A 15,162-nucleotide genomic window follows, 5' to 3' on the forward strand; every position below is an offset into this window, starting at 1 on the left:
ACCACCCCTGGTAGGTTCACTAACCAGCTGCGTCAGGAAGCTATCTTCCACGCTCTCCAGAAACCTCCTAGACTGCTTTCTCAGGGCTGTGTTGTGCTTCCAGGATATGTCAGGGAAGTTGAAGTCCCCCACGAGTACAAGAGCTGATGATTTAGCAACCTCTGTCAGCTGCCTTCTCCTTTATCCCTGTGCAAACACTGGAAAGTGTCATATCATTGTCCTTCACATGATATCAAGGGCATCGTGCCCTACCCCACAGACCCCAGACCCTCTGATATAATGACAACCATCAGTAAACTGATCCCAGTTAGATGACTGATATGCGGAGGTCAGGAGTAGCTTGGCCAGGAGAGATGTCAGATTTGGGGGAAGGAAGAGGAAGGGAAGAGGAGCTCGGAAGCTTACCTTTGTAGAGGTAAGAGGGTTCATGTAATGTTGATGCTGCTGTAACACTGACTTCAGTCTTCCAAGGCCTGTAAACAATAACAATAATCTCTCAACCTAAACATTAGTGCAACATCCTGACAGGAATCCACTATTGTAAAGCAGAACTCAAAATATCACCTCAAGAAAAACTCAGCGCATAGCCCCTTTCCCTTGCGTTTACTCTCTTGCTCACCCTAATCCTTGCCCTTAACACTAACATTAAATGCTCTATTTATCCCTAGACCTCTTGCCAGACCTAAACAAAACCCTAAACCATAATGCTTGCCCATACCCTAACCAGAGACCTGACACCACAAACAGAACAGCAAACCTTCCAACTAAAACTTTGTTTACTCTCTAAACCAGAAAGGTGAGCCCCAGTCCATAGAGGACAAGAGAGAGGTGAGCTCTGCCTCAGGATCTCCTGCCCCAGCAGGAGCAATGTGACTGGGGCAGGGACTCTGAGGTCACTTCTGTCTCTGCACTTGATAGGGCAGCAGCAGGAATGGGTCACAGAAAGGGACTGGGAGGTCACTTGTTTCTGGAGGTGGCAGGTCAGCCTTGACTTCTCCCTGGGAGCTGCACTTTTGGGCTGACAGCTGCCAGTGGCCCTGCTAGGCCAGCAGAAGGCACCTGCTTGGCATGCTGACTGGGGGATCCCCTCTGCCCCCAGAGCCTGGAGGACCCAGACAGAAAGAAGACCCCCAGATGAGTTGTCCTGTCCCTTCTGCTTGAGTCCATGACTCGGCAGCAGGCACAAGGCTTGGCTGTGTCTCCACAAGAAGCTGCAAGGCCAGCAGCAGGCCCCTAGCTTTGAAACTGCTGCTGAGGTGACTTGTGTCTGGTTGGCTGAGAGGCCACAAGGAGCCTGCTGGGTTGGGCTGCCTACTTCAGGAGTGGTTTCCTCCCTGATGGAGTGTTCTTTGGTAGTAGGAAAGAGCAGCAGAAAAAAACTACCATGAATCATGCCCTGGAAGGTTGGCACTGGCCATGAGGAGGAAGAAATCTCCAGGGGAAAAAGCTGGTCTTTCTGATGGAGACTGAGGCAAAGAAGGAATTAAGTACCTCAGCCTTTACCTCCTTTCTTGTCACCAGCTTTCCCCCCACATCCAATAAAGGATGATGATTCTCCTTAATCCTCCTTTATTTGGAGTTTATATATAAATAGTTCTTGTTTCTTTGACATAAATATACAGATTGAGCTCCAGCTGGGCTTTGGCCCTTCTAATTTTCACCTGCACAGCCCCATAACATTCAGGACACAGCTCCAGACAAACTGACAGCTTGCATGATGAGGAAGCACAGAAGAGGTGGAACCTGGCAGCCTTCCATCCCCTACCCTTCTGTGACTCTGTGCTGCAATTGCATTCAACTGGTTACTCCTATGTTATCCAAACTTTCCTGCAACTCCTGCTGCTGTTGTCTTGTCAGAGACAGCACAATCACAGAAAGGTTGAACCATCTGTGTACAGACATTAACACCTGACAGAATGAAACATCAGTGCGGTGCATACAAGCAGTGGTGCCTGCTCACCAGGAACCAGGCCAGCTTCCTACAGTGCTGCCTTATGAAGACCATGGCCACCAAGAAGATCTGAGTTATCAGACTAAGCTCAGACCCGGTGTGACACCAAACGGACAAGTGCCTACAACTAGCTGGTAAAGACGTGAAAGTCTGGGAGTCCCTAGGACAGCCTGGTGTGGAGAGGAGCAAGGGTTCTACCAAGGCTAAAAGTCCCAACACTGAGGCCTGACTGAAACTCACTGCCACTGAGGCCTGTGAAGAGACATCTTGATAATGAGCACAAGGTCCTCATTATCTCTGTGCATGCACCCATGACCCAGGCAGGGGTCGTACCATTCTCCTGCACTTGGCCATGCACATCCCCATCTCCTACTGCCCCATGAAGAGCCCTGAGCAAGGTGTGAAGGGCAAGGATCTCCCTTCCAAGGGGACATGGGTCAAGGTCTGGCCCTTGTGCTTGGTGAAATACATCCAATTTGTCCACACATCAGCGTCATCTTCACATTGCCTTTGTCTCCTTGTCCTCACTGCCTCCAGGGTTCTGCTCTAACGAGCTCCAAGGGAGCCTGTGTCAGTGCTGGCCCTCAGGGGGACACTGCAGGAAACTTGCCTCTGACTTGGACTTCTGGAGAGCTGTCTTCAATTGTCTCTGAGTGCCTGAGGTTCGTGGGCTCATCAGCATAGCCCCCAGAGGGGTGATTGCAGTGCCTTGGTCTGGTGCTGTGCTGCTGAGCTGGGCCAGGCTCCTGGGGCAGAGAGAGCTCGTGGCAAGAGGGCCCTGGTGCAGAGAGACAGCTGTGCCCAGGAGCAGCTCCTCTGCACAGCGCAGCAGGGCTGGGGGCTCTGACCGCAGGCACCCAGGCAGAAAGAGATTCCAGGCAGCCTGGAGGCTGTGGGCAAAGGAGAGCTCAGTGCAGGAGAAACCTTCACAGCTCTGTCCACAGTAAGTCTCTGGCTGCAGGATGGTGCAGGGCAGGTTCCTGGAAGCGGCTCCTGGATTCGGGATGTCTCTGCCTGTCCAGGAGCTGCCAGGATGCCTCTCGTGGCTTGTGCGGTGTGGAGGAGAAGGTGCTACAAGGCAGCTGCAGGGGTGCCCAGGGCTGTGGTGCAGAGCAGGGTCCCTGCTGTGCCCCAGGGGCTGTGTGCTGGGGCAGGGCCTCTGCTGCCTGCCAGGCTCAGCACTCAGCCTTCCCGGGGAGCTGCCCAGGGGCTGCAGGGAGAAGCTGTGGGTGGAAGGAGCCCCCCCAGCAGGGCAGGGCAGGATCCTGCTGCTGCCCACAGCGTGCTGCCTGGGGCAGGCTGCTCACAGCCCCGCACCTCCCCAGGGCACTGCATTGCAGAACCGCCCGGCAAGAGCTACCTGAAGGCAGTGCACTTTTTAGAATCTGCTTCATTTTCCTGCCCATGTGCTGAGGCAGAAGGATGGTCGTGGAGTTGGAATATCTGTAGCAGAGACTAAGGCTCCTTGAACATTGCTGTTGCTCTGAGGCACCTTACACACCTCAGCACAGAGACAGTACTGACATCACCTTTGTTGTTTCTTAGGGAATTATTTGACCTTCTCCTCATGTCTGTGATCCGTGGACTTCACAGATCACTCCAGGTTTTACCTGTTGCTGTATCCTAGGACTGACTGCTGCAGAGCCCACAGCACAGCTCCCTGCTTCTTGTGGCACCCTCAGAACACCAACCAGAGAAAAGACAAGGAGTGACAGAAAGATCTTCCTGAAAGGAATGAGGCAGTACGTTGTATGTGTGGTGTTTGTTGAGACATGCAATGGATTTTGGTCAGAGAAGTCCTTAAACTTTGCAAAGTCTTTGCTTCTTTTAGACAGACTACCTTGGCCAGAGGCAAGAAATGCCCAACATCAGCTCTGTGAGCGAGTTCCTCCTGCTGGCATTCGCAGACACGCGCGAGCTGCAGCTCCTGCACTTCGCGCTCTTCCTGGGCATCTACCTGGCTGCCCTCCTGGGCAACGGCCTCATCCTCAGTGCCGTAGCCTGTGACCACCGCCTCCACACCCCCATGTACTTCTTCCTCCTCAACCTCGCCCTCCTCGACCTGGGCTGCATCTCCACCACTCTGCCCAAAGCCATGGCCAATGCCCTCTGGGACACCAGGGCCATCTCCTATCAAGGATGTGCTGCACAGGTTTTTCTCTTTGTCTTGTTGATGTCATCGGAGTATTTCCTTCTCACCATCATGGCCTACGATCGCTACGTTGCCATCTGCAAGCCCCTGCACTACGGGAGCCTCCTGGGCAGCAGAGCTTGTGCCCAGATGGCAGCAGCTGCCTGGGGCAGTGGCTTTCTCAATGCTGTCCTACACACAGCCAACACATTTTCAGTGCCCCTCTGCCACGGCAATGCTGTGGACCAGTTCTTCTGTGAAATCCCCCAGATCCTCAAGCTCTCCTGCTCACATGCCTACCTCAGGGAAGCTGGTCTTCTGGTCTTTAGCGCATTTTTAGCATTTGGTTGTTTTGCTTTCATTGTGCTGTCCTATGTGCAGATCTTCAGGGCAGTGCTGAGGATGCCCTTTGAACAGGGCCGGCACAAAGCCTTTTCCACGTGCCTCCCTCACCTTGCCGTGGTCTCCGTGATGGTCAGCACTGGCATTTTTGCCTACCTGAAGCCCAACTCAATCTCTTCCCCATCCCTGGATCTATTGGTGTCACTTCTGTACTCAGTGTTGCCTCCAGCAGTGAACCCTCTCATTTACAGCATGAGGAACCAGGAGCTCAAGGATGCAGTGAGGAAACTGTTTTTGTATGTGCTTATTAAACATCAATATTGTTAATATTATTGTGATTTTTATCATATTATTTTTATCCTTAGTATTATTATCATATTATAAACATTAATAATAATACTGTCAGGACTACTATTGTATTTGAGAAACGAACATGACAGATTTTCATATCATTTTTCTTTTCTTTTTATTATTTTCATGACTTCTGATATTGGTTGAATTTATTTAGTAATTTTTTACTTTGAGTACATCTTCTAATCAACCTATTGAACTAGGCATCCTCTGTAGGTATAGACAATAAAGCATAAATTCACTGGTCTCAGCTGCCATCTCTTCCCATGTACTCTGGAGCTGGGGGAGCAGCCCCAACACACAGGAGGGGTTCACGGCCAAAAGCCCAGCTGCTACATGGAGGAGCAGCCCCAGTGGCCCTCGGGGCTGCCCCTCACTGCCCGCTGGGCTCTGCCTCTCTGCTGCCTTCGGGTCAGGGCTGCTGCTTCCCTGGAGCCATGGCCATGGCCAGCAGCTGGACGTGGCCTTTTCACTGCTACTCTCTTTTGGTCTCCACATTGTTCTCTTGTGCTCTTGTACGTGGGTTAGCCATCAGATCTCATGCACCTTGGTGACTTTCCTGATGTCCCTAGAGTGGCATCTCCTCCACATCTCTGTACACCTCTTCTAAAGCAGTTGTCAGAAATACACCCAAGGAGCTCCTCCCTGGACAGGCTTCTTGTTTTTCTGGGCTTCAGGATGGATCAGTCCCATAGTGATAGCTGAAGGACAAAGGGCTGGACTGGGATCTGACTTCTTGGTAGCACATGGCCCAACAAACAGTGATAAGTGGCATGGCCTTGGCATATCCTGCAGTTACTGGGTCTGATGGCAAATGGCATCCTGGAGAGGACTCTGGAGCTGCTCTGTGGCTGGGCCAGGCCTCTTGTGCTGGCCTGGGGAGCGGGGCTGGCTCTGCGGGGCACAGACACTGTGTGCTGGGGATCTCCCAGGCAAGAGAGCAGGGCTCCTGCAGCTGCACCATAGCCAGCCTCCTTGTTTCTCTACTCAACCAGAAACTACACATGCGTGAGCTGCCTGCTTCCTCCCCCTCTAGAGGGAGAGGAGGAAACACATCTAGAGAGAGAAGTGAAAGGACATAAAAACTCACAGAAAGATAGACACATAAGGAAGGGAAAGGAAAAGAAAAAATAAAGAAAGAGGAATTGCAACCCCAAACATGAGGAATATTTAGTAACTCATCAGTTCTCACAAGCAGATTGCTGTGCTGTCAGTCTCTGAGAAACTGCTACCTTGTCTTGGAAAGATGACCCCAATATTTACTGCCAAGCACCATGTTATGTCTGAGGTGGACTGAGCAGAGCTCAAGTGCTCAGTCTGGTGTGAGCAGGCAGAGGAGAGCTCAGCATCCCCTTGGCACACATAAGCCCCAGCAAAGGAGCCTGGCGAATGATTCCTTGCAGCCCTGGGGAATGGCAGTGACCTCATGAGCTGGGTCTGCCTCCCAGCCTGCCCAGCACAGCCCTACAGAGTGCCCCCGTGCCCCAGGCACAGCCCCCTCGCTCTGCAGAGCAGCACCTCTGGTTGTCATGTCAAAATCAAAAGATTTCAGCTTTTGCCTAAAGTCATCCTCCACGGCTGCTTTCAGTTTTCTACACAGAGGCAGCCAGTGCCTCCAAGATCCCTGGGGGAAAATGAAGCATGCCTGAGGGCCTGGAAAAAATTAGCCTGAATCCATTCTGGAACCAAAACTTAACATCAGGAAGCTCACTTCTGTGGTTGTGCAGAGCTGCTGGGCACATGGTGCAGGGTGTTCCTAGACATGTTTGTGTCCTCTTCCATTTTGCCTTAAGCGCCACTTCTGTCTTAGGAATGGAGTAGCCAACAGAGGTGAGACAGATACTCTGAGATCATGAGAGCCATCAGAAAGCTAATCCCAACAAGATTACTGCTATGGGGAGGTCAGCTGAACCCTGGCTAAGAGTGATGTGGGATTTAGGGGAGGGAAGAGGAGCTAGGGCAGCAGAAATTCATGATTTGGAAGATGAAAAAATGTTCAGGTAATGTTCATGCTGTTCTAACACTGACTTCAAAAATTCATGTGAGGTCCTTCCAAGGTCTCAACCTGTAAACTCAATCCCTAACCCTAAATGCTACTCCACACCCTGACAGGAATCCACTACTCTAATGCCAGACCTCACAGTATCCCTTGAAGCCAAAACTCAGCCCATAGCCTCTTTCCCTTACCCTTACTCTTTTGTTTACCTTGATCCCTGCCCTTAGTCCTAGCATTGAAATGCTCTGTTTAACCCTAGACAACATCTTTACAGACCTAAAAAAAACCTTAAACCACAGAGCTTCCCCATACCCTAAGCACAGACAGCACACCTTAAACAGAAGACCAAACACTTCCACTAAATTTGCCTTAATCTCTAACTCAGAAAGATGAGCCCTAGTCCCTAACACCATACATGAACATCTAACACCTAAAGCCCCTCTTCCTGTGCATTAACCTCCCCACCTTCAAGCCCTCTAACTTTAGGTGCTTGGCCCCTTGAGGCAGGGCAGGAACCATGAGGTTGCCATGAGGTCTCATGGCATTCAAAACCAAGTGAGGACTGACATCTGTCAATGGCCCTGCTAGGCCAGCAGAAGGCACCTGCTTGGCATGCTGACTGGGGGATCCCCTCTGCCTCCAGACCCAGGACGACCCAGGCAGAAAGAAGGCCCCAACATGGGTTGTCCTGTCCCTTCTGCTTGAGTCCATGACTGCACAGCAGCAGGCACAAGGCTTGGCTGTGTCTAGCCAAGAAGCTGCAAGGCCAGCAGCAGACCCCTGGCTTGGAAGCTGCTGCTGAGGTGACTTGTGTCTGCTTGGCTGAGAGGCCGCAAGGAGCCTGCTGGGTTGGGATGCCTACTTCAGGAGTCGTTTCCACCCTGATGGAGCTTCCTTTGGCAGTAGGAAAGAGCAGAAGAAAAAACTTCCACAGAATGCACCTTGGATGTTAAGCATTGGCCACAAGGAGGAAGAAATGTCCCTCAAAGTATATTGCTGTGGTGCCAGAGGTCACCCTCTGATTAGACCGTCGCTTTGTTTTTTCATGTAACATCTGGTGAGGGCTGACGAGACATGGGTGAAAGCAAGGGATGAAAGCAAGGTGATGAACAGAGATGGGTGTCTGCAGACTTCAAAAAATTAGGTCAGACTACGGGACAGCAAAGGAAAGCCTGCAGAGGACAAGGCAGAGGGTGCTGGTAGAAATGGCAGGCCCAACAGCCCTGAAATTTCTGTCCTCTTGGCTAGAGCTTAGGAGGAGATAGCTATATTCATTGTGATGAGGCCTCATAGATTCCTTGCAACCCTGTGCAGTACCACGGAGGTGTCACACCAGTGTTGTTCTCATGGCATCACACTGACCACCACATCCCACAGACCCCAGGAAAAGCCTTGAGCCAGATGTGGGGGTGCGGGATCTCCTCTCACAGTTCCAGGGGTCAGGCCTTGGCTCTTCTGCTTCACCAAAACCAATCAAGACTTTTCTCAGCACAGTGCTTTGCCTGTCTGTAACCATGGCCTCCAATTATCTGCCCTAACAAGGCCCTGGGGAGGCTTTGTTAGTAACAGCCCTCAGTGGGGTCCATTAATACTCCAAGTCACTTCAGCTTTTCCTCCTGACTTTTCTTGCTCAAGCGGTTGCATCACTCTCTTCCAAGTACCTGAGCTTCATAGACTGAGCACCAAAATGGACTTCATTAAAATGCAGAAACTCCTAACATCTCTTCAATAGTTTCTTCAAGCCTTCATGCCTTCTACAGCTAATTACAGAGCTTACATGGCGTACTTAAGGAAGAAAATTTCAAAACGCAGCTCATAAAAAATATTTTCAGTTTTTAAAGGCTGAATTTTGCTGCAGTTCAGTTTTGAGCATCGTTCTCCTATTACTGTTCATCCAGGGTAACTTCTTTGGAGACCTTCTTCTACGGGAGGAAAAGCAGAGTCTGGAGGTCAGACACCCTCCCTGCCAGCAGTGGTCTTTGTCCCTGTAACTGCAGCCCAGCCCACACATGAAACCCTTTCTAAGACAACTTGGGTTCCTTGAGAACAAATAAAATAAAATAAAACCAAAAATAAAATGAAATAAAATAAAATAAAATAAAATAAAATAAAATAAAATAAAATAAAATAAAATAAAATAAAATAAAATGAAACCTAAAATTAAAAAAAAAAAAAATGAAATCTAAAATGAAATAAAGTAAAATAAATATTAAGTGACTTTTGGAACCTGAGAAATTCTGTTTGAATCGCAGTAGACACCTAGATATCCATGGTATCTCTTGGGTCTTCTGTGGAAAACTCAGTATGAAAACGAAAGAAAATATATCTTTAAGTTGCTGTAGCTATACCCATGAGCTTGGCTGCTTTTGGGAAATTGCCCCTTTCAGACAGGAAAACCTAAATTGAGTAATGTGAAAAGACCTGCCCAGTCAATAGAGAAAGGCAGAGTACTACTTCCTGGTCTTTAGATGCAGAAGGTAAAAAGAATTGCATTGTGCCTGACACTACTCTGGGACGTGTCACCCAGGTCAGGCAACTTTACCTTAGTGCTGACAAGGACATCACTAAACTACGCTCCCAAGCTCTATATCTACATCTCGGCTCTCCCGTCGATGAACCAGCTCATCAATTTCCTATCTGGGAGATCCTCTACCCATACACTAATCTCTTCTTCCTCTCTTGCTTGACCAGCACGGTGACTTGAATGTGGAACACCCTCATCACTGTGCTGGTGCCTGACACCAAACACCTGCAGATGACCGTGGCCTTCTTCCCGTGGGAGATTTGTCCTCCTTGCACAGCTCCACCACCCTGCGCCAGATGCTGGCCAGCTTCCTGGCTGGAGACAGCACCCCCTTTGCTCACAGAGGTGGCAGCACTCTCAGCTGCACCTTCTGCATGACCGCAGTGCTTCCTGCTGGGGGCCATGTCCTATGGTCAGCCCTGGGCTGTATGCCATCCCTGTTCTCTATAAGGCTTGGGAAGTGGAAGGCCTGACTCCAGAAGGCAGCTGTACCTGAACCGGGTGAATTTCTCTCATGTACAGGAATTCTTTCTCCTCCTCCCAGCTACAGTTCTGTGGCCCCTGTGTCAAGCACCCCTTGTGTGGTTTTGCCCCATTGCTGGAGCAGTCCTGCAGTGCCAGAGTAATTCTCCTGGTTTTGCTTTCAAAATTTGCATTTGAATCCAATCTTCCTATTCCTAATCATGCAGATTTCATGTGTGTGTTTCCTGTGTTGGCAGGCCCAAGGTCTTATCCACCTGCTCTTCTGTCCTCACGAATGTCACAGTTTTCTATGGCACAATCATCATTTTCTGTGGGAAGCACAGAACAGCCCACCTCACAGATCTTAACCAAGCTCTTTCCAAACCTTCATCATCCCCTGGTGAATCCTCAGGTTTCTTAGCGGTTGTGTGGGAAGGGTGAGAGAGGTGCTAGTGGAGATGCTGACATTGTCATAAGACCTATCTCAAATACCTTGGAAAGGACAGATGGATCAAAGAATTTTCTCGGGACTTGGAAAAAGCAGATGACAAACCTATCTTCTAGTAGAGGGGCAACCAGAAGGATGATGAAGCCTAACCAAGGAGTAAAATGCCAGCCTTAGCCTTAGGCCCCAAACCAGACCTAAACTGAAGTCCTCAAAGCTTGCCCTTATTCTAACCCCTGAGCAGGATCCTTAGGCACAACACTAAATAATTCCTTGAACCCCTTGCCATTCCTTTGACCCTGGAATGTGACCTCTAATTCCTAAATATTATCCCGAACACCTAACTCCCAAAGCTCTCCACCATGCACACAGCACATCTCAGCTTCAACCCCACTCCTACCCCTACCTTGTGTGGCTTTTATGCTTGGGGTAGGGCAGGGACTGTGAGGTCCTGCAGCAGTCCCATGGCATTGGAAGAGGCATGTGAGGTGACAGGTATGTGATCAGATCACAGGCCACAAGGAGGAGCTGGCTGGGAATGCTGGGATGAGGTCAGGTGTGCCTCAGGATGTGCTGGGCCTGCAGGATGCATATAGGTGTGAAGGAGGCTGTGAGGTCACTTCTGTCTGTGGAGCTGATGGACCAGCAGCAGGAATGTGGCACAGACAGGGACCATAAAGGGCAGAAGCATGCACAATGCATTGAAGATGATGGCGAGGCATCTTCTGTTTTGGTCATGTGATAGACCACAGGAAGGCTGATGGGATGGGAGTCATGCTTGAGGTACAGATTTTGAGACCATAGAATCAGAGAATGGCTCCTGTTGGAAAGGACCTTAAAGGTCATCTAGTTCCAACCCCCTGGCCATAAGCAGGGATGCCCCCTATGAGATCAGGTTGCCCAGGGCCTCATCTACCCTGCTCTTGAACAGTTCCAGGGATGGGGCACCTCTAAAGTCTCTTGGCAACCTGTTTCAGTGCCTCAGCTCCCTCTGAGTGAAGAGTTTCCTCCTAACATCTAATCGAAATCTCCCCTCTTTTAATTTAAAACCATTCCCTTGTCCTATCATTATCTAATTGAACAAAGAGTCAATCTCCATCTTTTTTATAAGACCCCTTGAAGTATTGAAAGGCCACAAAGAGGTCACCCCGGAGCCTTCTTTTCTCCAGGCTGTAGTCCCAGCTCTCTTAGCCTTTCTTCATAGGAGATGTGCTCCAGCCCCTTGATCATCTTTGTGGCCCTCCTCTTGACCTGTTCTAACAGATGCACATCATTCTTGTGCTGCGGGCCCCAGTCGTGGATGCAGGACTCCAAGTGGAGCCTCACAGGGGCAGAGTAGAAGGAGTAGAAATAGAAGTGACCGGTACAGAATGCACTCTCACTGTCAATCTCACTGTCTATGTCACAGATAAAGATATTAAACAGCACCAGTCCCAGGACAGACCCCTGAGGTACAACACTTGTCACCAGCCTCCATAGGACATAGAGGCGTTGAGCATCACTCTCTGGGTGTGATCTTCAGGCCAACTCGTTATCCACTGAATGGTGCACCCATCAAATGCATATCTCTCTAATTTGGAGATCAGGATGTCATATGGGACAGTGTCAATGGTCTTACAGAAGTCCAAGTAGATGACGTAGGTCTGTCTTCTCTTGTTGTCTGATGTGGTCACTCAATGTAGAAAGCCAGCACATTGGTCAGGAACAATTTGGCCTTTGGGGAAGCCATGCTGGCTGTCTGAGATCACCTCTTTGTTTTGCACGTGCCTTGACATTGATTCCAGGAGGATCTTTTCCATGATCTTGTCAGGCAAAGAGGTGAGGCTCACAATTCAATAGTTCCATGGCTTCTCATTTCTACCCTTTTTAAAAATGGGAGTGATGTTTTCCTTTTCAGGTCACCAGGGAGTTCACCTGATTGCCAGGACTCTTTAAATATGACGGAGAGAGGTTTGACAACTACATCAGCCAGTTCCCTCAGGACCCTGGGTTGCATGTCATCAAGCCCCATAGACTTGTACTTGTTGGGTTTCTGCAGGTGGTCTCAAACATGCTCTTCACTTACAGCAGGTGGGAATTTGCACCCCCAGCCACCAACTATGGGTTCAGGGAAATAAAAGACTTAAGAAGCCGTACTGGCAGTGAAGACTGAAGAAAAGAAGTTGTTGAGTCCCTCAGCCTTTTCCATGTCTGTCATTTCCAGTTCACCCTTCTCATTCATCACAGGGGGTACAATGTCCTTGGCCTTCCTTTTCTGAGCAAGGTGCCTACAGAATCTCTTCCTGTTATTCTTTTCATTCCTTGCCAAGATCAGTTCCATCCATGCATTGCTTTCCTTTTCCCATCTGTCCACATCCTTAACTGAAACATGCTTGAGGGCTTGGGAATAGTAACGTTGGATGCATAGAAGCCACTTGGGAAACAAAACTTGTAGGTAGGATGCATGATTTTGTGGAGGTGCAGAGCCGATGGGCACATTGTGCAGGATGCGCCTAAAGACCTTTGTGTCCTTTTCCCTCCTGACTACAATGCCACTACCTTCTCAGAAATGGAGGAGCCAACAGAGGTGAGACAGATACACTGAGATGTTAAACGTCATCAGAAAGCTGATCCTAATAAGATATGGGGAGGTCAGGAGCAGCCTGAACAAGAGAGATGTGAGATTTTGGGGTGGCAAGAGGAGCATGGCCAGCAGAAATTAATGATTCTGTAGAGGTAAGAGGGGTCATTTAATGTAGATGCTACAGTAACACTGACTTAAAACTGTCATGTATTGCCCTTTCCTTATTTGAACCGGTAATTTTAATCTTTAAACCTAAATGTTACTCCACCACTCTGAGAGGAATGCACTATTCTAATGCCTGAACTCAAAGTATCCATTGAAGCAAAACTCAGCCTGTTTCCCTTACCTTTACTCTCCTCCTTACCCTATTCACTTCCTTTAACACTATCATTAAAATGCACTATTTAGCCCTAGAGAAGTTGTTGGCAGGCCTAAAAAAAGCCTAAACCACAGGGCTTGCCCATACCCTTGAGACAGACCTGATAGCCACAGAAGAACACCAAAGATTCCCATTAAACCTGTGTTTATCCTCTAACCTAGAATGGTGAGCCCTAGTCCCTGAAGGACTAGAGAGAGGTCAGCCCTACCTCAGGATGTCCTGACCCAGCAGGAGCAATGTGACTGTGAGGTCACTTCTCTCTCTGCACGTGATAGGGCAGCAGCAGGAACGTGTCACGTAAAGGGACTGTGAGGTCACTTGTGTCTGGAGGTGGCAGGTCACCCTTGCCTTCTCCCTGGGAGCTGCACTTTTGGGCTGACATCTGGCAGTGGCCCTGCTAGGCCAGCAGAAGGCACCTGCTTGGCATGCTGACTGGGGGATCCCCTCTGCCTCCAGAGCCTGGAGGACCCAGACAGAAAGAAGACCCCCATATGGGTTGTCCTGTCCCTTCTGCTTGAGTCCATGACTGGGCAGCAGCAGGCACAAGGCTTGGCTGTGTCTCCACAAGAAGCTGCAAGGCCAGCAGCAGGCCCCTAGCTTGGAAGCTGCTGCTGAGGTGACTTGTGTCTGGTTGGCTGAGAGGCCGCAAGGAGCCTGCTGGGTTGGGATGCCTACTTCAGGAGTGGTTTCCACCCTGATGGAGCTTTCTGTGGCATTAGGAAAGAGAAGGAGAAGAGAAACACCCACAAAGCGTGCGTTGGAATGCTGGCACTGGCCATGAGGAGGAAAAAATGTCCAGAAGAACAACTGGTCTTGCTGCTACAGACTGGGACAAAGAAGAAATTAAGTACCTCAGCCTTCACCTTATCTTGAGATCTTCACCAGATTTCCCCCACATCCAATAAAGGATGATGACTCTCCTTTATCCTCCTTTATTTAAAGTATTTCTATAAGCAGTGTTTATTGTCTTTGAGAGTCATAGAGAGATTGAGCTCCACCTGGTCTTTGGCCCTTCCAGTTTTCACCTGCACAACCCCGTAACATTCAGGACCCAGATTCAGACAAACTGACAGCATGCATGAGAAGGAAGCACAGAAGAGATGGAACCTGGCAGCCTTCCATCCCCTACCCTTTTGTGGCTCTGTGCTGCAATTGCATTCAGTTGGTTACTCCTGTATTATCCAAACTTTCCTGTGAGTCCTGATGCTGCTGTCTTGTCCGAGAGAGCACAATCACAGGAAGGTTGAATTGTCTGCCTGCAGACATGAAGAGCTGACAGAATGGAGCATCAGTGTGAGCTAACATAGAGAAAACGCAAATTTTGTCTACAAAAACCTCTTGACATTTGCAAGGAGAAGAAACCAGTCCTGCAGCAGAGGGAAAGGAACCCCACACATCGGGGCAGACTGGGACCCTTCTGAGTGAGCAGTGTCCAGGAGGAGGAGTGCCTGGGCACCACGAGGGATGCCATAGGAGCAGTGATGCCTGCTCACCAGGAACCAGGCCAGCTTCCTACAGAGCTGCCTTATGAGATATTTGTGTCCATGGCCATGGCTGTTGTCTCTTCCACTGAGCCTTATGAGGGGACAGCTAATCACTAAAGCAACAAAGCCTAATTAACTCCTCGCCAACCCATGTAGCAGGCAGGGGTTGTACCATTCTCCTCACTTGGCCATGCACATCCCCATCTCCTACTGCCCCACAAAGAGCCCTGAGCAGTGTCTGAAGGGTAAGGATCTCCCTTCCCAGAGGACAGGGGTCAAGGCCTGGCCCTTGTGCTTGGTGTCACACATCCAGTTTTCCTACACCTCAGTGTCACCTTCACATTGCCTTTGTCTCCTTGTCCTCACTGCCTCCAGGGTTCTGCTCTAACGAGCTCCAAGGGAGGCTGTGTGAGTGCTGGCCCTCAGGGGGACACTGCAGGAAACTTGCCTCTGACTTGGACTTCTGCAGAGATGTCTTCAATTGTCTCTGAGTGCCTGAGGTTTGTGGGCTCATCAGCAAAGCCCCCAGAGGGG

At 49.7% G+C, this 15,162-nt stretch overlaps 1 protein-coding gene across 1 annotated transcript; it reads left to right on the forward strand.

Moving 5' to 3' along the window:
- Positions 1 to 3,809: 3,809 nt before the first annotated feature.
- On the forward strand, positions 3,810 to 4,751 carry LOC311216318 (olfactory receptor 14J1-like; the record flags this gene model as incomplete). The annotated part of the gene is made up of 1 exon (XM_084297863.1): positions 3,810 to 4,751. One exon carries the CDS (start codon positions 3,810 to 3,812, stop codon positions 4,749 to 4,751), a length of 942 nt encoding a protein of 313 aa, XP_084153989.1.
- Positions 4,752 to 15,162: the final 10,411 nt, after the last annotated feature.

This window comes from Netta rufina (genome assembly GCF_964035555.1).
Source record: "Netta rufina genome assembly, chromosome: 18".
Classification (NCBI taxonomy): domain Eukaryota; kingdom Metazoa; phylum Chordata; class Aves; order Anseriformes; family Anatidae; genus Netta; species Netta rufina.